This window comes from Oenanthe melanoleuca, chromosome Z, assembly GCF_029582105.1.
Source record: "Oenanthe melanoleuca isolate GR-GAL-2019-014 chromosome Z, OMel1.0, whole genome shotgun sequence".
Taxonomy (NCBI): Eukaryota; Metazoa; Chordata; class Aves; order Passeriformes; family Muscicapidae; genus Oenanthe; species Oenanthe melanoleuca.
The window spans coordinates 34,966,245-34,990,801 of NC_079362.1; the positions used below are offsets into that span (position 1 = coordinate 34,966,245).

Below are 24,557 nucleotides of genomic sequence, written 5' to 3' on the forward strand. Positions count from 1 at the left end.
GGAAAAAAACCCTTTTTACAGTGTTCTTAGTGAAGAATGTTTTCCCTTGAGTTTTGACGAATACTGGATTCATAAATTGTACTCAGAATATATTTACATTTTCAGTAGGCGTTAAAATGAACTTAAAAGCTTAAAATATTGTTTTAAATTGTCTATAATGGTGTTATAGAGAAAACCAGAGTCACTTCTTGTCCTAAATTATTTTGATGTAGTATGCATCTCCCCACAGTCTAAAACTTCACCACAATTGAGAAGCACATGTCAGTGTCTGTACACGACAGCAGTTGTAGGTAGCTACTCTAATCTGTTCAAAGATACTGACAGACCTTCAGGGAAACCTGGTGAGATAGTAAAGCAAGGTTAAGGCATAGAAACCATGCAGAAATCTGGGAAGAAAATTAAATTCTTTCAAATTCTGTACCTTGATTATGGAAGCATGTTTCTGGGTAGTATAGCCTGATGACAGTGTAGCATAGGAAACTCAAAATAATTGGGTATGATTGAGGCATAGGTGCCATAGTCCACTGAAAACCTGTGTGTTACTAAATGGTATCTGACCTTCGGGTTATGAAACACAGAGTGGTGATGATAATGTTTTAGCTTAGTTATTAGTGTTTTTCTTTAATTTAGGAACAATGTGTATCTTTGTACCAAAAATTGCTATTCACTTCTGTATTCATAGCTCAAATTTTTAGGAAGATAGAGTTATGTCCTGTCTTTTTAGATGGTTCCATTTGCTGCACAGTAAATGAAAAATATTTGCTAAAAATAATCTACACTTATTATGCAGCCAGTTTAGTAATTCCCAGCCTGCAGCTCTTCAGAAAACGTGATTTGTTCTGTTTATTATTCTACTCTTCATTCTGACTTCAACTTCCAGTCACTGTAAATCTGTAGCCAAAAGCTAATGTTGGATGTATCTTGGTTTTTGGTAGAAGCTGACTACACTTGCAGAACTGGGAAGCAGTTGCCCTGAAGTTGCCAATAACACACGAACCTGGAGGAATCTTAAATATCCGTGAATCTTAAATTCATGATGCTGAGTGTTGCAATGCCAAAGCTTTCTGTTCAGCTGTCAAAGAACTATGCTTTCCTCTTCTTCCTGTCATAAGAAGCTCCAATATTTGGTTTTATTCTGGCAAGATCACTAGATCTGACACGCTGAGAAAACCACACCATATGTTTCCTGGATTTCTACAGTGAGTCCAGCTTCAGAATTGCCAGTATTAGGCTGAAGGAATTGTATGTATGGTATTGTATTGTATTGTATAATGGTATCAAAAACTATGCAAGTAGGAGACATGGACAATAATATAAAATCTGCTTATGCAGGAATAAATTTATCATGGATAACTTGGTGCAGAAAACCTGCAAGATAAGGGCTTGCCACAGAAATGGATTAGTAAGTAGGAAGGTTCTCCTAAATATTATGATCAGCCAACACTACCTCTAGAAATGATGGTGTGATGATGTTGATACCACTGAGTCTAGTAGTAAATTATGACTAGTGAATGTACCTGACTTCACAACATTTCTGTAGTGCATTTAGTGGAACAGTTAGAAGCTATGTCTGCTACTCTTCCTGAATACATCCTTTCAACAACACTGAATTTAGAGGAGTAGAATGGGATAAATAAGTTAGGAATATAGGGTACTTCCTTGCTTGATGAAATTGAAATAGTAATGATTGTTTGCACTTAAGACCTGTGGAATTGTGGCATGCCTCAGCAAGACTGTGCAGAAGGGTCTGTACATGTTTGGAACTGGTGTCTAGTGTTTTCCTTTTGATGGGACACTGGACAAGGCAGTAGAAATTCCTTTGTTTTGCCAAGAAAAGCAGGACACTTCTTGAAAGGGCTTCCTTTTTATGTTTCTTGTTGTAATAAAATATGTAGGCTTACAGTGCTTGACTAGTTTCCTTAGACAGTGACTTTTTGTCTTTATTGTCTGTCTTTTGAACTTACAGATTTCCAGTGGCACACCGTGTTGCTTCTCCTTTGCAGCCGTGCTTCTGTTGGAACTTGTTAATTAGTTCCTGAACAGCTTCCCTTCTGTCATTTGGGGAGATTTGCCACACGTCAGGCATAGGCTTTTGTCTTGCTGCTCTGTGTCAGTTACTATTTTGAATATGTCAGAAGCTGAGCAGGAAGATAATTGAAGTCTAAGCACAGCTGCTGATTTAAGCATTCCTTAAGACTTACTGATAGACTACTCTTCCAGAGATGCTTCTAGCCATGCTTGATGTGTAAGCATCTCCAAAATACCTACTGCTCCATCCCTTGCTAAATTGTCTTGGTTGCTTATTGTCTTGTCTTTTTGTAAATTTGTGTATAGTATCACCATTCCTACGTCTGCTAGTGGGATCGCCTTTCATGTGTGTGACTGTTTTTCATACAGCAAGAACATGGGAGGCTGTACCTCCTTCCCTTGTGTAGGCTCTAACTCGTTTTTGCTTTGATGCCTCAAGCACAGGCGAAGACAGACTGTCACATTATAATGTATTTTGGGATGCATTTTTTACCAAATGATATGCCTAAAATGAAGTGGATGAACAGACTGGCAGTCAAATTTGGGACCTTTGCAGAAGTCTTCACAGGAGCAAGAAATAGGATGGCTACTGAAGGAAATTTGTGATTCCATGCTTACGAATTCTTCTCCCCTACTGCAAATCAGGGTATCCAAGACCATGTGACAGCATTCATGCTGAGGATGTAACTGATCAGTATGCCTTTGGAGCAGCAGGGACAGCCCTGCGACAATCCTGAGGTCACTCAGGTGGCAAGTAATTTCAGTGGGAAAATCTCCAGAAAGGTCAGCCATCAGGAGTGTGTCTCAGACACACAAAGATGTAATGGGATTAATTCCCTTAAAAAGGGATTTGTACAAAAAAAAAAAAAAAGAAAGTATCTTGATTTAGAGCAAGTTCATTTTGATGAAACTACACTGAGAAGTAAGTAGTACAGTACATCATTAGAAAACCAGGAAAATATTTAGGTATTTTTTTGCATATGAATATAAATATACATATACACACACACATATATATATATATATATATATATATATATATATATATATATATCCATGCCAACAAGAAGCTGCTGCTATCCAGGCAAACTAATGCCAAATTTCTGAGATGATACTCACAGAGGTGTTTAAAAACTCAGGAATTCACTGTGTGTATGTTTGTTGATTCCTGAGGATATTGCTATTAAATATTGTGGCTTTGTTTTTGCCTGCATCAAATCCTACTGCTAAAAAATAAACAGTGCCATAACTCATGAAAATCCATTGTCTCCCAATAAGGGAATTACAATGAGTTGCATAAAGAGATTTTCTGAAAATACCATGTGGGCCCTGATTTATTGTCATAGTTAAAGGAGAATCACAATGTGCAGGCTTGTAAGAACATATGGCAGTGCATTTAGGGGTATTACCTTTGGTGCAGTAGATGCTTTCACTTGTCCAGAGACAGCATTAGACTTACTAAGGGATTGGTTTTGGTGAGTGTGAGGATCTGTGTCTGACAGTGCCTGTTACCTGTTTGGAGGTAATATTTCAGATAATTTTTTTAGTCTTTTAATTTTCTGCAGTGGAATTTGGTATGTGCATATCGTTCTGATGTAGAAGGTTATGCAGAGTGTACAAAGGAGTACAGAAGGCTTGCATGTGTTGTACCTTATGCAACATGTGTGCCTCCATCAAGATGCAAATGTGTTCAGACATGTGGTCACACAGGACATAACAAACCTCTTTATATTAGTCAGCTATCTCTAGGACGTCTTATTATAGCATGGAAAATAATTTCTTAACAGAACTGTTTCAACACTCAGTGTTCTTAAGCATATTCAAAGCTTTTGTTTGTGTTGTATCTGGAGGTAAAGAGACATTCATTTGGCTGGGCAGGAGGGGCTACATACTGTAATCCTGGCAACATCCTCTAGAGAACTACATGCCAGATGATCCTTCAAGTATTTTGTGTTCTTGTTGGGCAAGGTCAGTAAGTGAACAGAAAGAAAGCTCAACTTGATGCATGTTCTTACCAACAATTTGGGATTTGATTTTTATAAGAAGCTATTAGAAGTTTCCAGAAAGTTTGTACTGTGGTGAGTCCTTATATCATTTGTTTAACCTCTGTTTTATGTTATTATCATTTTTGGTTACTTGGGAGAATATACAGGAAAGTCAGTTGCAGTTTGCTTTTCATCACCATCTAAAGATAGAGGCTTGCAAAGTATTCTAGTTGACAAGACACCTCTGGATGCCATCTGGTGCAATGCAGCTGCTCAAAGCAGAACCAGCTAGGCTTGACTTTTGCAGGGTCAGGACCAGTTCTGTTATGGGGATCTCAAAGGATGACATTGAAATTCACTGGGGTTTTGGTCCAGTGTTTGACCACTTACATAGCTGTTTATTGTATTTATATATTTAATTGGTGTTTTCTATGTTGTAACTTCTGGCTGAGGCCTCTGAAGCTGCCACTGTGCACCTTCACCTTCAAGGCTGTCTGTCTTTTGTTCCCTCATGTATAAGTAGTGGAAGACCTTTAAGGCCTCAAGGAGATGTCTCTTCTTACTCATGAACAAACCCACTATTTCAGTCTCTCTTCCACTGTCCTGTACAGCAGAGTTTTTGTCCCTTATCCATGTCATAGATCTGGACTGACTCTGAAGTTTCAGTGATTAACTTTATTTTCAGCTCTGCAGGCTGGTAATAAGCACTTGATCCAAGCAACAGCTAAGGTATTGGAAGTTACTCAGCTGGGCAGCTGATAGGATAAGAGTTAATAGATAAAGATAGAGTTAATATGTTAATGTTAAGTCCTGATTTTTGCTGGAAAACTAAAGCTGGTATCACAGACAAGGGTGCCTACAAAGGCTGGAAAGGGATTTTTTGTAAAAGCAGGTAGTGGTAGGACAAGGGGGAATGGCTTTTGACTTAAAGAAGGTCGAATTAGATTGGATATTAGGATGAAATTATTTATTGTGAGGATAGTGAGGCACTGGAAAAAGTTGCACAGGGAAGTAACTGCTGCCACATCTCTGACAGGGACTTGGGGCAGTGTGGTCTGGTGGAAGGTGTTGGAACCGCTGGAGGGAGGTTGGAACTTGGGGGGCAGAGAATGGTCTTCAGTCTTCCAATCCAGACTGTTCCTTGGAGTCTATGATCGGTTGCTTTAATCATGCTTTACTGTCCTTTAATTGATTACCTGTTAATCTGCAGTCAGATTTCACAGTCTACAGACGTTGAAGCAGTATAGTTACTGTAGTAGATAACCAACATGATTGTTTTAGATTACTGGAGTTTTTTAATACCTTTTAAAAATTATGTTAAAGAGACATTAAACCACCCAAAGTAATAAAAATAAAATTATTAGAAGGATAAGTAAATTTGTGGACAAATATAATCTTAAAATTTTAATAAAGCGTATTTTGAAAAGGTCAGTGCTTTCTAGGTAATGCCAAGGAATAGATTCGGATTTACTGTGTAACTTAAAGGTGGCTTATGCATCTGGAAGGGAACAAGTTCCCTTTGATGTGTGAGCTAAGCACATTTCTTAAAAGATCTATTGTCTTTTAGAGTCATTTGACCTCATCTGGCAATTTTTTCCTGTTTATTTAGAAAACATAGGCTACAATTGCCAGTTTTGTCATATGATGACTAACATCATAATATAATGGAATATTGTGTAAACAAAAAAGCTTATCATTCAAAAGATGCAAGAAGGTGGTGAATTTGCTGAAAAAGGGAGCTGTTTGAGATATTATGCAATACAGTTTAAGGTATAAAGTTATGAAATAGATTAATTTTATGAGAAGTTGAAACTTAATGAAATCTTCCAGATTGATTTTATGTGAGCTTTACTGACATTTATGATTCTTTTATTTTTCCTTTAATTTAGTTTTTTTTTTTCCTATACATGAATGGAACTGCTAGCTGTTTTGCTGAGGACCTCAGACAATCAGATTTTATAATTCTTTTTTTCCACTTGAGTCAGTCAGTACATGCCAAGTGATTTTGCTGTTAAAGCTAAATCCAGTGTACACTTGATAATCGGCTTATTAGATACTAGTTGTAACAGCTCACATAATTAAAAAAACTTAGCTCTTTTCAGTCCTTGTTCACAATTTCTGAACTCCTCTAGCTAGAGAAATCATGGGGCATCATGATCTTTTGGAAACTTAATGAAACCTGAGTGTGCTAGAGACCTGCTACTTACCTCTGTTGCTTAAGAGCTGGCATGAAAGCCAGTTTCCTCCTGCTTCTGTTCTGATACAACAGAGTGTTCTAGACATAGAACATATGTGGGCAAGATCCTTAATCAGTCAGGAGTCTTTAAACAATCTGATATAAATTGCCCAAGCTGCCCAAATAGGAGATTGAGAAAAATGTGTTTTAGTGAGGGCAGCAGCTTTGGTGTCTTGTAGTTGATGGAGATCACAGCATTGGTCAGAACATCATTATGCTGTGCTTAGATATCAGATGTTACTGTTTTAGAATAAATCTGTCACTGAAATTCCATTATTTGGAGGCAGTGTCTAGCATTTCAGTGTATCTTGTACATTACCTTAGTTGTGCACCACTGTGTTTCTTCTGTGTAGGAGATGTTTTGACGTGAGACATTTGAAATTCACGGGTCTATTCTTGCTTATTCAGAGAGTATGTGGGCTCCTACACTTCAAATGGTCATTGTCACTTTATGATTCAAAAACTGAATTAAAACAGTGAAGTGTTAAACACATGCTAATGCTGGCTGGAATTTTATATTACTCTGTAAGGTGTCTCTTTCATCAGTACTTGGAGATTGTATAAATGATGGACTCTGCAGCATAACCTCACAGATTTGAAACAGCTGATAAAAATGAGAATACCACAATATTCAGAGAAATGTTTAGGGAATGTGCAACCTTTCTTCTCCAAAATTATCTCACTGACTTTGTGATCCTATATGTGCAGCTATTGGTTTCATAGTGATAGCTTGCTACCTAATGATCTAGTTGGTAGAGATGGGTGTTAGCTTTTCAGCTTTACATGCATACATGCCTTTTGTTGTTTTCAACATGAATCTATAGGTTCCTCATTAGGGTGGAAAGTGTGGAGAAATTTATCTTAAACATGCAAAAACAAGTGCAAGGGATACCCTTACCGCCAGTCACCTTATGTGGAGTTTGATGCAAGACACTACTACCTTTTTAGGCAATTTTGATGGGTTGGTATTGGGAACTCAGACACATCACTCGGACCACAGCTTGTCTTGAGACGCATTCAGACCTTCTGTGCACAAGACAATTTTGAAAGTAGAACAGCCTGTGTGTGGGAGGGCAGAAAACTACCTCTACAGGGTGATGTGATACTTCCTATTCTGAGCAAGTGCCTAGCCCTTCCTGTGTGTTAGTGTGTGGAGGATCATATGGATGCCACAGCAGAGGGAATCTTGCTGCTAGTATTTTTTCAGAGCAAATAGCATGAAAGGTCAAAGAAGGAAAATAAGGGGAAGGATTTCAGCTTCTCCTATCATCATCCAAATCCTCCTTCTTTGGCTGACTATCTTGACTTTGATTAAATCCTTCCCTTAGATTTCTGTCTTGGGATTTTTTTTTATCTTTGGCCTGCACTGCTTTTGAAGTTTCAGCTGAGTTTTTTGAATGCAAAGCTAGCAAATAACTCTATTTCAACAGTTCTATCATTGAAATGTCCTCAGGGAAGAGATAGGAAACACCTTTCTTGGTAAAGAAAGATTGGTAAAAAGAACCCAATGTGAATTTGCATGTTAAGAGTTGGTTTTTTGCATTGGGTAATCCTGAAATTAGCACTACAATAAATGGTAACAGAAGTTCTCCCATAAAGGCTTGCTGATTGAGGGCTTTTTCTGAAACAACAAACACAGTTGATGTGAGATCCTATAGTCTGATAGTTACTATTTAATGTTGAAAAAAAAAATCCATATTGTATCCATATTATCAGTCTCAATAGTGCACCCATATAGTGTGAAAACAAAATATAGTGAAATCAAATAAAGGAGGTAGATAGTGAGGAAAACCAGAAGCATATTCCTTCTTTGCATTTGCCCTGTCTATCACAAGAATGGCATCTGTGGTGGCTCTACTGGGATTTATTTTGCTTTAGGAGTATTTGGGATTTGGATTGGTTTAGTATGGAAAGATGTATTTGCACTACAACTCCTAGTGTTACAGAAGGTTAGATGGTATGGTTGAAAGTTACTGTATTACATTATTTTCTAACAACTATACTGTTACTTAAAAGTCAGACAAGTATCAGAGAGTGAATTATTTCTTACTGTATTTGATGCCATTGTAATGACTGAGCTAGCAGTCAAAATTGACCCTCATGTTATGAAGACAAGTATTAAAAGCTGTGTAACTTTCTAGTGTTTATGAATGAACAGTTATCTTTGTGCTTTTAAAAAAGAAAACTTTTTTGAGGCAATAAATATTAAGTGATTATTCTCTGACCACAGAAATCCATTCTGCAAAGCAGCTCTTTATAGCATGCAGATGGATCATTCAGTTCTCTGCTCACCAGGGAGAGTTTCTGTGTAGGGAGTTAGCAAGTAAATTTATTAAATCTTGAATAAGGCTTTGGAGAGGAATTAAATGTTCTTTAGTGAGCATTTGCCAAGAGAGATAAGCCTGTTTTATGACAGTATTCATTGAAGGAAAGGGGAAAACTATTCTTTGGCTTGGCAAGTTGCTGAGCCTGCAAGGCAACAGTAAGCATTGCATGAAGAGCAAGCCTAGCAGGTGAATGGGGCCCACTGAAGCTGATGCTCCTGCCATAACCCACTCAATTGTGGGCTGTTATTACTACCTTGATCTGCAGATTGTGTAGATCAGGGTATTTGTCTACCTTGATTAGATTGATATTAATCTACCTTGATATTAAAAGGAGTGCTATATGTGTGAACTTTAATAAAAAAACATTGTTTTCACAGATTTTGTGTTCACAATATGGCAATAATATATCGTCCCCCCTGAATTTCTTCAGTTTCCACCATGTATTGCTTTATGCTTTAGTGCACATTCCTCACCTGCACCTGTAATACCACTTTCATTTGAGGGCTGCCTTCTGCAGAGAAAATCCATGCAGATTTTTGTGTGGTAGGGTCCTTTGCAATGCTGTATGTCACTTGCATTTCACTTAGAATTTGATTTTCGATATATTTGTAGCAGCCATCTCAAAATATCTGGTGTAGAATTAGCAGAACATGTTCTTCTGGAACTGAACAGATTCCTTTGCTTTTGATACCCAGCAAATGTAGGCTGGCACTTGACTTAGGAATATCTTTATGTGAGACTTCATATGAAGGTTGACTTCACTTGCAACTTCAGCTTTTATCAGGGAAGTAATTGTCAGCCTTGCAAGATCAAAGTGAAATCAGTATTTTTATATGTTTGAGACCTTGGTGTTGCTCTGCACGCCTTAACTTTTTTTTTTGAGAGGACCTCATGAAGAGAAAGGAAAAAAAATTTCAAAACTTGTCTTTTTTGTATAGGCAGAGAGCTTGCCTAATTCAGAAATTCTGCCATCACTTATGAAAGAGCTTGAACTAAAGAAGTGCAGCCTGACCTTTGGACAAAGTCTGGAGATAGTGAAAAAAGATCACTTCTTCCCTCAAAGTCAAAAATACAGGGGAGTAAAAACAAAATTTTACATACTTCTGGACCTATCTATGGATATTTTGTGTTGAAATAAACAAATTACAGTTTTGAATTTCTTGTAACAAGTAGTCTATGGAATTATGAAAAACAGCATTTCAGTGAAATGTTTGTGGCTTTGCTGGAAGGCAGGTTGAATATATGGTACAATTAGTTTAACTGTCTAGGCAACAATTTAAAATAGTTTAAAGTTTGAAGAAACTTGCAGGGTTAATATATTTTGTGTGATGTAACTATTGGAGACTTTCTGATTTCTGATCTGGTATTTTGAAGGAAATGCTGCCGTGTGGGTACAAAGCGTCACTCGTAGGTTAAGAATAGAAAAGATTCACTTTTACTTCATTTCTATGGTAACTGAAATGTGATCCAGTTTCATTGTATCTGGTACATGTTCAAAGCAAGGCTTCTTAGGTGGATCTTCAGACTACTTCCATTCCTCTCAAGACATTTGACACACAAGCCTGCATCTCTTCTGGGTCAGTTTCCAGATCAGTTTTTCTTTTCATGGTGTAAAGATTATCTGGTATGTACTTAGCAATCCAAATTCTTCAGCTTCTTGTTAAGGGAAAAAATTGAGTAAAGACATTAAATGATGGCACTTCATATTCCACTTCCAGGATCCTTTTATAGATCTTTTTCTCTCATCTCATCCTTATTGTGCTCCTTGTCACCCCTTGCCTTCCTAGTAAAAGGGCACAAGGCAAAGGGGAAGAAATACTTTAATACAGATTTTAAACTTTTTTTGTCCATTGGTAGCGAATGTTATAGTAACTTGACCTAAACTGCCAAGAAAGATAACAATCAAGTTACCTAATCGTAATATGAACCTACTTCTATTTCTCTCCTGCTAGGAAAAAAATCCACAAGGAATGCAAATAGAGGACACGGGACTCATTGTAGTTAGACTGACATGGTTAGGGCATTTATTTGTTTTTTCAGAAACATCTTGAAAACAAAGATTTACGAGTACAAATACACAGGGTTGTGTGTGTGTATGTTGAACTTCTTTGCAATAACGACATAAACATTCGTTTTGTAGATGACCTTTAGTCACATTTCATTACTACTTTTTGCTAGATAAGTGGTGTGTAAATGTATTCTGAGGGTAGTTTTTTATGGTATGATATCAAGCAGTTTGAGGTATAGGTGAAGCTTAATGGGATTAAATTTTGCTGAGTCCTGTCAGCATTTTCTATTTCCTTTTAACGCAAGATATTTTATGTTTTCCCCTCCTGAAAGCCATGGTGATAATCTCAGTTTATCAGCCACAGCTTCTGTGGCCCTGGGGAAGACAAGCCACTTCCCAAGCACAGTCCTTTTAAATCCAGAACACAAAATCAGTCCTTCACCACAACAAATCAGACATGCAAGAAGGCTTGTGAGCTGATCAAGGAGAGAGCATGGAAGGACACAGATGGTAGTGGGAAATAACTATGTTTAATTTCTTCCTAAGTAGGAGATGAATGTTCTGCTTCTCAGCTTTTTTCAAATTCAGTTTGCTGAAAAAATCAATCTTGTGTGTTAATTCTTACTGTGTATAAAACATTGTTATGCATGTATTCTTACAGATACAAGGCCTCAGAAAATAGAGCTTCAAAACTAAATCCTGGCAAACTTATGGTGTCCTCTGTAAAAGCTTTGTAACCTTTCCAGGCATGTTCCCCATCTGCTTTCCCCTGTGTTACACTCCTTGTAAAGAGGTGATTTTTACAGTCCTCCCCCTGTACCTTTACACATTCTAATTGGTCATTTTGGAGACCATGTCTACAGGAACAGCACATTCTAGTAGGATCATCTGTGTAGGACAGCAGAACAGTTGCTGTTGGGGCGTCATGATGTGTATCAGATGTGTTGTGATCTACTCCAGCCTGCCTCACCTGGTTCATTGGCCTCGATGTCTGTTAGCAATGGGAGAACATCAGTTGGTCTTCCAGTTCACTTTCATCTAAAAAAAAGTCTAATTTGTGCACTCCAGGGTTAGTCTGAAATTAAAATTGAATATGATAAGTGAGAACTGGTAAAGTTGCTTCGAAAGCATTCACAGCATCCAAGGTAAAACAGAAATGTAAATGCAAAAAAAAGGTAAATAAATATTTTATATGCTTTCACAGTGAACTATTTTGTGTCACTGCATACTGTTCCATAGCTTCAGGGAGCTCACATCAAGTGGGCACATGTCAGGGAGTAAAGAGCTGATGGCTCTGATAAAGGAACTCACTTAAGATAAGAGACATGGTTTGGTGGCAGTGCAGTTTAACTAGTGGTTACTGGTTGACTAGCTGATGATTAGTGGGGAATTATTTACAGTCATTCACAAGATCCAGCACTTCATTACTGGCATGCCAGTGATCTTAGCAACAAGTTAAGGAGTAAAATAAGTTACTTTGCACAAAAAAAGTTAAATTGTCTTAAAAACTCAAAAACAAGGTAAGAAAAATCTAAAATCTTTGGGTTTGTCCACATCTTCTCTGCATCAAAATTCTATTAAAATCAAGAAATTATGGATGTGTTGTTTAGTTACATAAATTTGGCTGATCTTTTTTAAAAGGAAGAGGGGGGCAACTGCTGCAGACATGAAACAATTTAAAATGTTTTAATTAGAGCAGTGTATTTTCATACAGCTGTTTAGATCATCTTTCTCTGTCAAATTCACAGCATATTACAGTATGGGATGGTATAAATTTTTTTTTTAATGGCTGGAATATTTTATTGGATGGATTGATTGATTTTGTAAAATCCTTTGGAATTAGAGAATTCACTAGTAGTTTTAGCATGGATCAGATCATTGTATTTAGCTGTTTCTACGGAATTTTATGTTTTCCTTCTTATCCCAGCTACTCATAGCATGCAAGAAGGTACTGAAACCTACGGAAATCTGTTTTTTGTAAGAGGGAAAAGGTGCAGGACAGGATTAAATGTGTTTTGTGCTTGCTGGCTAAACCCTATGATGTATTCTCATAGCTGTGGGCTCTGATTCATAAAGACTTCCTCTGTAGCTGTTGAAATAGTAGCTAGTCCGTTCGAGGCATGTACCTGCCTGCCTTGAGTCTGTGTGGTCTTACAATCCCATAGCCAATAGAGATCATTAAAAACAAGGCTGAGTGAACTTCAAGGTAATGTGAAGGTTTCACTTGAGCTCAAGTAATTTTTTAGCTGCTAAACTATTTTGTACAACAAACCTTAAACTGAGATATTGGAATTGTGTTTTGTGGCTTTTTTTTTTCCCCCAAATGCAGGCGTTTTTCATAGTATGGACATATGGTGACTACACACTGCATGAATTGCTCCGTGTAAGCTCCTGGTTTTGGCCTAAGAAACGAGGATAGAGTTTTCTCCTTTAGATGCAACTCTAGCTGGAGGCAGGCAACCAAAGCAGCTTTTATTAGGGAAATTCTTTATTGCCTCTGATTTTTTTATTTGCATGTTATTAGATTACTAAAGAATGAAGCTGTGACTCTGAAAATTGGGAAACAGAGGTTAAGCAATTCTTGCCTTTTGTCGTATGGTATAGGAATCAGAAGAGTCCCTAGGCTGGCATTTTGCCTTACTAATGCACTGCACCCCTTCAGCTCACAGTCAAGGATAATGCAGACTGGAGTTATCTTGAGTCATGGGTTCAGAGTTCAGTAAAGATACGTTTGTGACTAAGCCTGATCAAACTCAAGGCACTCTTCTGGACATTGCCATGAAGTGTATTCCAAATAGTGACATCAGGGCATGCAAATAAGAAATTCTATAAGTTAATGGCTTCATAGGCTATTCTAATACTCTTTGATCCTTAATTCTTGTTTTGAATGACTCAAATTTGATCTGCCTCAGAAGTTACTGTATGAAACATTACAAATACTAGTTAATAAATGTGTATTTAGTAAGGTTATTTGCAAATATTTTGTTGGCCTAAAAATTAGGAGTGGTATCCATGCTTCTCTGGTACACATCCTCCAAGTAAAAAGAACAGTAATTAGTGTTTTGGTTAACCTCAGAATTCAGCCTCTGTTTTTTGACTCTGTTGAAATATCTTACACTGTATGCAATACCCTTCCTATAGATGGTGAACTTCAACATTTATGAGACATAATTTTGCCTTTTCAATGAATCTCAGATGTTTTCTTTACCTTCCTTTCAGAAAAGACGACGGCGGATTGATCGAAGCATGATTGGGGAGCCGACAAACTTCGTTCACACAGCTCATGTAGGATCTGGAGACCTATTCAGTGGAATGAATTCAGTAAGCATGACTGGATGAACATCATTTCATATTAGACAGAATACAGGAACATTGAAGCAATGAGTCTTTCAGCTATAAGAAAGAATCTGTATGAAACAAGAATGACCTGAGAGCATTTTAATTCCAAGTCCTAAACACTTCCATTCAAGAATGTGGGATATAATTTTTTTAATTCATTGGGAATTTATATTATGAATCTATATTTCTTGGCAAGGAATTTTAAATGCTGTACATTATATAGAATACTTTTTAAACTAAAAATTCACTCTGATTTTAAACTGATAATCATGTGAGCAGCTTGCTTGATTACTTTTTTTAAGCATGGCTTTTACTTTTTCATATTTGTTGTTTGTCCTGAGAGAACCTTCCTCATTCTCACAGCTGAGCTGCTTCATTTGAGGTCTGTGTAGATAGCCTGAAACTTTATTTTTTTCACTTTCTTCCTGTTTGCCCTTACTTTAGTCTTGCATAATACCCAGTTTATCTCCAGATAGTAGGTAATCATTATTGTCTCTCTACATAAACTTCTTAATTTTGAATGCTTTTAAGTAGCTCTTTCTCTCTTTTTTTTTCTTTTCATTTTTTTTTCATTTGGATAATGTGCTGCATCAGTGACCAGAGAGATTTTTCTGATCCTAGATGGAAAGTATTTGTATGTAAAAAATGATCATTCCCACATCACGTGTTTCAGAAATTCAAATCTCTACTTTCTCACACTGCATATTTTCTGACTCTTCTGTGGTGGTCTCCACATTCATTCTTCACAGTGTAAATTCCAAGATTACAGTGTTAAACTTCACATGTTCTTCGGCTGCATAATTTCCTTTATAGTATGGACATTATATTCCTTCAGGAACCTCTTATTGCCTTCATTTTCTAAATAGCTTAGGTGAATACCTGCAATTTAATTACTGCTTTCCCATCTAATTTGGTTCTTTATTCACTTTCTGTCTGCCCTGTGCCTTTTTTCATCAGCATTATTCTTTGTTATACATCCTTACGATTCTGTCTATTCAGAATATTTCTGCAATATTTTCTGTTTTTGTTTGCCTTCTCTGTGGAGTGCCTTGCTCCATTGTCAGAGGTGTACTTAAACAGCAGGGGCCCTCTGTGCACTGTTTCTTGTTTATTCCCATCCCTTTTTTCCTTATTTTTCTTTCACAGGCCATGATGAAATCTCTTTCTTCTGCTACTTCATATTTCTTCAGTTCAGTCTTTGATTTCATGTATTTCATGTAGTTTCCCATTGTCTTTTCTTAAGGTCCATCTGTGCTGTTTCCTAATTCTGAAAGGGAGGGAAAGAAGGAAATTTAATCAGATACAAAAGCAGCACAACCATTTGTGTGATCCTTACAATGGGTACAATCCTCTTTCCTTTCCAAAATATTTAAACTCCCTAAGTCTCATCTAAATCAGACTAAGAGAAATAACCTTGCTGTTACATACCATGAAAGAAAGGCAATGGCATCTTTGGGAAAGAAAAAAACAAAAGTTGCATTTCACAGTGCTTGTTCTTATTACTCAAACAGCCTGAAAAGGAGGGTGCTTCAGAAAGAATGCCACCTTGTAAACCTTTTTTGCTCAGAAATTTTAACATTGTATGTCTCCTACAAAAGTTTTCATATTCCAAATAGCTACTAAACTGTTAATACAGACTAGTTTCATTTGTTGCATTCTCTGTTTTAAGGGCAGCAGTCTTCATTTAAGACTGATACTTCTGATACTGACTGATACTAACTCAGATGTGACTCCTGAACTGGAGAAATGAATCTAACTTTCAGAAATACTCATAAAACCTTACACTTTAGCCTTGCAATTTGTGTTGATTTGCTGCTCTTCAAAATTTTCAAGTCTTGTAAGCAAGTTGTTAGGCTGAAAGGTCATTGTGGCCTGGGGATTTTTGTAGTTCTTTTTTGCTGGAGTCAGAGTTCATTCAGATAAAATTAACAGCATCCTATATTCTCTCCTGTGAATACATTTACATCCAGATTAACTATTTTTTGACAAAAAAAAAATCTAAATTCAAACCTTGTTTTTTTCCACGGGCAGCAAAAGATGGTTGTTGAAGATGAGCTTGGTAAAAATGTGAAAGCTCTTAAATACGTCTCCATGCACTTCGGCACACTCTTTTACTGAATTTGTAGTCTTTGATGTCAGATGCTCTAGAAAATTGGCTTTGAACACTTTTCCCTGAAGAAGATAAGATGGAAATATTGCTTTGCTGCGGCTGTATCACTTATTTTAGCAAAAGTCCGAAGTATAAAATGGTTTTACATTGCATTGCTTAAATACATATAAACACAATCTTTTGCATAGCCTTGCAATATGCTGCATTGTTGAAGATAAAGATGAAAAAAACAGGCTCTTTTGTCACATAGGTTTGAAAAACTGTGTGGAAGAATGAGTTTGCTGATGCATCCCATACATGTGTGTGTGTTTTGCTTGCTGTGGAAAAAAATACATTTCTTTTGTCTTTGTAGAGGGGGAATACCGTGCAAGCTGCTTGGAAATATTTCTTCTGTGCTGTTTTAACACAGCTTTCCAGTGATGTTTTTGGGTCTCTGTGAAGGAGGAGCATAGATGAAATAATTGCAAGTGGTGCCCTGCAGGCATAGCCTTGAATGAATGTTATTTTCCACTCTTTGTGTAGTCATTATGCATGCCCTGGGATGCAGAGAAAAAAGGGCTAAACCTTTAAGATTCAAGTTGTCTTCCTGCAGACACTTGGACTTGATTATTTTGACTCATGCAATACAAGTAGGAGAGAACTCTGGGTTCCTTTTCTGTTTGGTGATAGAGGCAGTGAAAGTCATAGCAGGATGTGTATGTCTTGAAACAAGGGGGCATGAAGGGTGTGTCTCCATGTATTTATGTGCATCAGGCTAAACCTACCTTCAAATCAGCTATGTTCAGGGAAGTTCAGATTTACTGTGGTTTTAAAAATAAATGCCAAACCAAAAGGCCTTTTTTGATTTAGAAAATCCTAATTTAGCTCTGTTTTAATGATCTGAATTAGCCATACAGATATTTCCAAGTTGGCTATTACACTTTCAACGTAATGATGAACTTATGCTTCGTTATACTTGTCAGAGAACATTTTCTGTGTAACAGAAAAATTTTAGTTTTTCAGGTGGAGTGCCCGTAAGAGATTGATTTCTTTTATTTTTTGATTAATAAAGTGGGTCAGTGAAACTGTAAATCACCCGGTTTTCTTTGGGAGAGAGGAAAAAAATTTGCCTCAGCACCACTTTTTTCATCTCTTCTGCTGAGCTATGTGCCAAAGTTAAAATTTCAGCAAGCCTTGGATGCACATGTCCTCGTGGGAAAGTAATGTAGCTTTACTGGTAATAAAGGAGCACTTGAAAATTAAACCTGGAGAAAAAATAGAAGTAGAAGCAAGAAGATGCTGCAGCTCACTATGTTTCTTCTTTCCTCTACCCCTCTTTTCCCTTCTATCCCCAGGTCAGCTCAATTCAGAATCAGATGCAATCCAAGGGAGGCTATGGAGGTGGCATATCTGCAAATGTTCAAATGCAGCTCGTAGATACGAAGGCAGGATAACCTTGGGGATATTTTTCCTGTGAGTATTTAATTCTACTTTTTAGGCATTGTTAGAGCAGTATGAAAAACAATCATACTGCTTCATAATTATCTCCCTATAAAAACCTGTGTCTTTATGATGGCCAGTTTTAAAATACATTTCTGGGTAAAAAATTAAATCTTTTGTAAGATTGTTAATATTTCACAGGAAGAACAGCAGATTGTTCTGACTGTATCAGCCTGTTTTAAGCATGTTTTAACCAAAGGTGATATTGTAGGCTGATCTTTGCAGGTGAAGTTGGTTGTAAAACAAATCTCATAAGAAGTTTGTGATGTGGTTATGGTACCATTTTTGCAGTGGTTCCTAAGATGTATGGTGTTAAGTCAATGTATAGCAGTATTGCAGTTGGAAAATGGTCACTCAGAATGCTCGAAACTTGGTTTAATGCATGTTTTCTGTCTTTTAGGTTTATGTGAGTTCCTGTATCTTCTTTCCTGTGTCCTCCCTTTTGCCTTGGTGACTGCTTTCTGTGCTCATGAGAAGAGAAGTGATGGCTCATTGTTCACCCTTCGTGATTAGTCCAGTGAAAAGTTGCTGTTCTGCTCTGATGATGCCATTTATCAGATTGGTCCAACTGTGCCTTTCAGTGGCATGCATGCATTGGCCTCTACCAGTGTCATGGATGTAGAGCTGTTTAGGATTGGTTGCCATTTTTTCAGTTGTTTTAAGGCAAATTAAAGCACTGACCTTAGCTTTCCTCATTCCTCAGAAATACTAATGTACAACATTCTGTTGCTTTTTAGTCCTTTAATCATTTCTCTACTGAAGTATTTTAGAAATTAATGAGTTTTCACTAATGTCTTCAATCAGCTAATGTTTGCCCAATTTTTGAAAGGTCTGAGACCTGCAAGCACAATAATTATTTCATACAAAATCAACAGAGTAGATGACCGCATGCTTTGTGAGGTTGCTTTTTATGGTGGCCTGCTTGGTGCTAAAAGAAAAATAATTGCTTACTGCAGATGTGAAAAATTTTGCTGTGGCACCAAGTCATGCCTGTTTCTGAAAAAGGACTTGTAACTTAGCTGCTTCAGAGTTATGTCTTTATTTTAGTTTTATCCAATTGGTCTTGAAATAATAAAGAGAGAGCTTGCATTCATGAGGCATTTGTTGTAAATGTTCAGTATATTTATTTTGAAAGAGCTGACCTTGAGACTGTAAACCAGTGTAGTACCGTATCTAATAAGTGTTGTGGAATTGCTTTAGTCTATTTAAACAGAAGAGCAACATGTTTGGCTGCTTCTTTTTCTTTCTACAATTTTTATTAATTTCAACCTGTACAGTCATTTCCAGTAGCAGCATGTCAGACTTCTTGCAATATTGGCTGAAAAGTTTAATAGACCTTTCTAAGTAGTTGGCAGTTTCTGTGTACTAAATATTTAGGGGCCATGAAAGTTGCTAAGAGCGACAAACTAATCTGGCAGAACAGGTGCCAATGAAAACAACATACAGGGTGACTTTACTAAGTCAGTAAAATGCCTTTTGCTCAGGTTCCAAAGCATGTTTCTTTCACGTGTTGTGAAACTGCATTTTAATATTGCACTGTTTTCAGATTATCTCTATAAATGGTCCCTTTTTTTGCTTCTTGCAGGTGGTTTTAGAGAAGTCAATTACTTGAGGCCTGGTTACATTAAATTTTTATGTGGGGAAAAAAACAAACCATCCAAACAAGGCATAACTGAGCCTAATCAAATCCATGTCTGTATGCAAATATGCATGTAGACTGCTGTCATAAATGATTCTTTATTCTATTTCTATCCTTTCCCTGATTTCACATTGCAACAGCTATGTGGTGATTTATGAACCTACCTAATCTCTCTCTGTTTGTAAACAACTCATATAATACACAGCCATGGAGGTAGTTTGCCTTCCCTAGGTTGTATTTGAGTGGTAGATGTCTCTTATCTGGTTGAATAGTTCAAATTACGTTGGATAGTATTCACTGATAAAGATACTGATTCCTGATGAGATGTTCAATTGTCTGAATGCATAAACACATGGCAGTGCAGTGATGCATACATTTTTTTTAGGGGTTAGCATTTCCAATGCCACTTTAACAATGACTCTTAAATATACTACAAAACTATTACAAAATTATTTGATCTTTGCTGTTGGTAATAGCAGCTTAAATTTGCTTGCCAAACCTATCTTGCACTTGCCAAAATGTTTTCAGCTCAATAGCCAGGAAAAGAATTGACATATTTTTATAACAGACATACTTTTTTTGTACATTGTGTTCATTCTTGAATAAAGTCAGTTCAGTGTTGGCTTGTAGATATTAAAAGGAAAGTATTGACTTTGATTCAATAAATGTTTTCTTTCAGTTCTTGGCCTACCCTTTTTCCTTTCCATAAATTATACTTGCATTAGAAAAACACTTGCATCTTATGATAGATTTGTGGTGAAAAGAGTAACCTATTAGTGACAATAAATAATTTGCAGACTTGAGTTTTTTTCATGTCACTTGATCCTTTTTTTGCCAGATGGATTAAACCATAATTTTATCAGTATTATTTTTGCATTGATTTAGTATATTTGCCAGGGGCTTCTACAAGGAAGGGTGTCTTAAAAATACTTTGGAAATCTTTCCTTTTAACTGCATTTCATATGTTTGTTACTTCCCTGATTGTGCTACAGATTACTGTGGTGATCAGTAAAAGATTTGTCACCATAATATGTTCATCTACATTAAAAGTACCTTCAAGGTACAATATTGCCTACTCTCTGGGTCAGTAAATTTTTATATTTGACACTCTCAACGTTTATTACTTAAGCACTAACTTACTACTTTAAATTTCATGCCAAATTCTTCCAAAGACTGATAATTAATTCTTTAGTTCATGCCGCATCCATTAAATTGCCAGTGGAGGAGAAAGAGCAGCTAGAGGGAAAATAAGGTTCTAAAGGAAAATAGAAATAAATTCATGAGATACCAATCAACTAAAGGATTCTTATTTTTTAAGTGCTGAGGTTATAGACACTTAAAACTGTTTACAGAGGTGTATCTCAAAAGCCAGATGTTCCACTGTAAGTGCATATTCAGTGACTGACATTAAAGCTTATTAAAAATTATGTGCTGGTTCTGCCAGTAATTAGTAGGATTACTTCAAAGGCATACCAGTGAAACTGATTTGGACTGCTCCCCTCTGCTTACCCTTACTGTCCGTGCTAGCCTGACACTGATTCGCCAGCTAACTCTTGGATACTGACCTATAGTAAAGGTTGGGGCTATGTGATTGTATGACCAAATTGGTTAGTTTCAACCTGGATCAGTTTCTTAGTGCTTATTCAGAGTAAGCATGAGAGTGAGTGTCATGGGATCAGAAATAATCCCTATAGGGAACATTGATAGCTTAACCTATAGAAAAACATCAAGCTTTTTCTGAACTTAAAAAAAAAAACCAAAACAGCAAACAAGAAACAAAACAAAAACAAAATGAAAACCCACCCACAACACAACATTCAGATTTTGCAACTGTGAATTTATCTACTGGGAAGACAATTCCACATTTTGGAAGCTCTTTTTCACCAGCTTTGTCCGGACTATTCTGCTTGGGGGCACAGAGCATGTTGAACGTGTTGCCAAAAAAACCCCTGCATCATCAGAAAGAATCAGCCATCCTCATGCAGTATAATTAGTTTCCATCTATCAGCACTGCGCAAGAAATAACCTTCTACCTTCACATAAGCCAGCAGGAATTTTAAGTTCTGATTTCAAGCAAGTTTTCTGTTAAGCCTGGAAAACTCAAAATGCTGGTTGAGTTCAGCAATAAATCATTGAATACCAAACTTGCTTCCTTAAATATGATGCAGAATGGTCCATTTAGTAAGTTGTAATGCAAAAGATGCATTCATTTGTAGCTATTTAAGCATTGTGAGCTTATAGCATTCATTATTTATAGATAAGCTTTTGGTTTGTTGGGAGTGTTTTTCAAGAAATTTGATGATGTGTTTTTATATACAAAATAGTAACAGAGCCTATCAGCAGAAAATTAAAGTAGCTCATTTATCAGTTCTTTCAAGAAAAGCGAACACCTCTTTTGAACTTAGCTTGCTATGTAAGACACTTCTGGTATGCCATGACATGCACAAAGCAGGGCTGGAGGTCTGGTAGGTAACACTGAAATTACCTTACTCTGATTTTCCAACAGGTCAATTTGGTATTTGTAAGGATCATAGTAACTTTTGTTAGTCCAGCAAGTGACTGAGAGTAGGTGTTGTTTCAGCATGGAACAGTGAGACACCCACTATGGACACGTCACATTTCCTCAAAGTGCTGAGCACTAAGATATATTGTCAGCATTCTAGGAATGCTAGTGTTCTACCAGTGCCTTGCATGTCAGTGTCCTGGGCATATCCCTGTTTCACCCATACTATGCTTTCAGTCCCAGGAAGGGGTTTCAGTGTTTTAAATCTCTCACTATCACATCAGTCTTTGTAGGTCCTAATTGATTTGAAATAATCTGCCGTGCAAAGTAAACATTTATCACATTTGTGCCTTTCCTGGTGGGAAGCTCCAGGTGAATGACTCCTGTTGGTGGAGCAGTGGTGTGAAGAATATTCATACACCACAAAGGAGCCTGGGTTTATCTTTTGCACCTGCTGTCATTCACTGTGATACCTCATCCAATATGTGAGGTTGGTTGCTGTTGTGCAAAGCCAGTTCTTAAAACATTGCCTCAAGAAGGGAAATGGGTACTGCTTGAAACTGATTTTGAAGTTCTCAGCTTTCTTGAAATGTGGCAACTCTAGGGAAATGGCTATTTTGAAACAGTTTTCCTTAGGAAGTCATCTTTGTCAATAAAACTTTCAAAGAACCACGTACCTTGGAAAAGAGTACTGTTTCAAAGTGGTTGATGCTAATGGACATCTTGGCACTCCACAGATTTTTTGTCAAAATTCCACCTTCTGGAACAGCAAAAATAATCTCTTGTATGGTATATGCATTAAGCAGTAATGTATATGTTATGGGGGCATGGCACAGCATTTCTTTTCATGTTTATAGTAGAGAAAAACATTTCCAAAGGTGGAAATAAGGAATAAGCACATTTCAGTAAGCAGTATTGGGTTTGGAGGGATGGAGTACAGTGGGGAGGGCAGATATAAATGATGGGTAAGTGAAAAGAAAGAAGAATAAGTGGGAGAAGGGTAAACTTTGATAGATGACCAAGCACTGTATGTAATCCCTATGACATTCTTTCCAAGGAGTTATTGGCAACAGCCACAAAAGCTAGAGGCCAGTGCAGTGAGGTTTGTTAATTTTTCACTGTTTTAGGTAGTAAGTTCCAAGACAATTACTCTTTCTATAAGTTTCTGTAAGATGTTTGGTTTCCAGCTGGCATAATCAGGATCTGTCTTAGTAGGCAATAGGAGCAGCCAGGGCAACAGGGCTGTGTGGTGAACAGAGCTAGGAAATGAGACACTTTTTGACAATTTTCAAAGTCTGTTTTAAATGTAAACTTAATGTGAACGTACATAGGATGGTGAGTGGATGGCCATGCATCTCCACATCTCTTTAAAAATTTACTTGGAAGTCTGTTTCCAAACTCATTTACTGGAGCTGGACAAAATCAAGACTATACTTGGACCTATAGATTCAAGTCCCACTATTTTGTTATATTTACTAGAACCACTCACTTCTATCTTCTTCCATCTAACTGCAATTGCACAGATGCTGTTTCCTCAGGGACTGCCAAAATGCACCCAGCCCAGTCCATAGAAGGGAATTTAACTGCCACACCATTCCTTGATTTAAGAACATCCTTGCTCATTCTCTGGATCACAACCAGAGTCCTGGAAATACATGACAGAAGGAAATACTGTGGCTAAAACAACAGCTTTGTAAAATCTTGAACTGTGAAATTACATGAAGATGACTGCTTACTAAAACAATTGTAAATAGGATTTTCAGCCTCTTAAAACACACATAGTGTCATAGAGCAAAATGGAAACCTATGCAATGGTCCATACTGTCAGCAATGTATGTGCTGTAAGGAGACATAATAATTTCTTCTCTGAGGGTGCCCTAGCAATTTCTCAGAGCCCAAAGCACTTCTCAGCTGCTGTGTGAGGGTTCTCCTTTTCGCAACAGAGCTTCCAACATCCATCCCACAGCAATGTGAAGGCCAGTGCAGCACTGATGGGATGGACATTGTATCCCAAGCCAAAGTGGCAAAGCCATTTGGCTCAAGGGACTTGCAACTATTTTTGTCAGTGCTTGCAGCAGGTAAAGCCTGATGCAAGTGCCATGCCCCCAGCTCAGTGGGGTGCCACCACAGCAGCTGCCCTGTTCAAGGGGCAGCTGAGGCAGCCCCAGATTCCCCCAGCCTCCCCACACATTAAGTGAGGCATTTACATCACATTCCTGGGCTGCACTGCTGTCTTCCCAAGTGCAAATTTGCACAGTACTGCACTAAGAAAATCCTTTTCAAATCACATTTTCTAGGAAAGGGCATTTGGTTAACTCTGTAAAGAAAGTCAGGTCCCCTACCCCCACATAGCAGGATTATGCCAACACAGTCAGCTAATGGAACGGCAACTGGAGCTGGCTATTATCAATATAACAATCAGAGCTGTCACTGCTTGGAAAACTGTGATCAAGTATGTGCAGCTGCTCATTTGAATAGCTTTCTCACTGAGCAGAGCTATCCACACCCATGCTGAAAAGTCCTCCAGGGAACAGACATGCCTTCTAAATTTAAGCTCTTTAAGTAAGAAATTTCCACAGTCCTGTCCGACAAACCATGCCACAAGCTTATAACCTTCCCCTGTCCTACCTCATTATTTGCAATATTGATGTTCACATTACAATATGTTTAAAAATTTTAAATAAATATTTAGGTAATAAGAAAGTGGGCACTAGCCTCTCTAGATGGGCAATTGCTTTAGATTCCCTACTGTCTCGTTGTAAAGCCAGTTTCACAGCACACTGGACTATTTCCCAGTTGAGAAATCTACTGTCCAATCCTCTGATGATGAATGAACCTCCAAATTATAATGGCCTTTTCTAATCAGGCCAAGATAATCTGGAATCAGAGGGCTGCAAAGAATT

General features: G+C 37.4%; 1 protein-coding gene across 4 annotated transcripts in view; it reads left to right on the top strand.

The window, feature by feature from the left end:
- Positions 1 to 19,954, top strand: part of CDC42SE2 (CDC42 small effector 2) — a 79,158-nt gene extending 59,204 nt beyond the window's left edge. For all 4 annotated transcript variants that reach the window (XM_056514680.1, XM_056514682.1, XM_056514683.1 and 1 more), the window contains 3 exons: positions 13,804 to 13,905; positions 17,368 to 17,485; positions 17,913 to 19,954. In XM_056514680.1, coding sequence (XP_056370655.1) covers positions 13,804 to 13,905; positions 17,368 to 17,466 — 201 coding nt within the window. In that variant the 3' untranslated portion in view covers positions 17,467 to 17,485; positions 17,913 to 19,954. The remainder of the gene's footprint in view (positions 1 to 13,803; positions 13,906 to 17,367; positions 17,486 to 17,912) is intronic.
- The last annotated feature ends 4,603 nt before the right edge of the window (positions 19,955 to 24,557 follow it).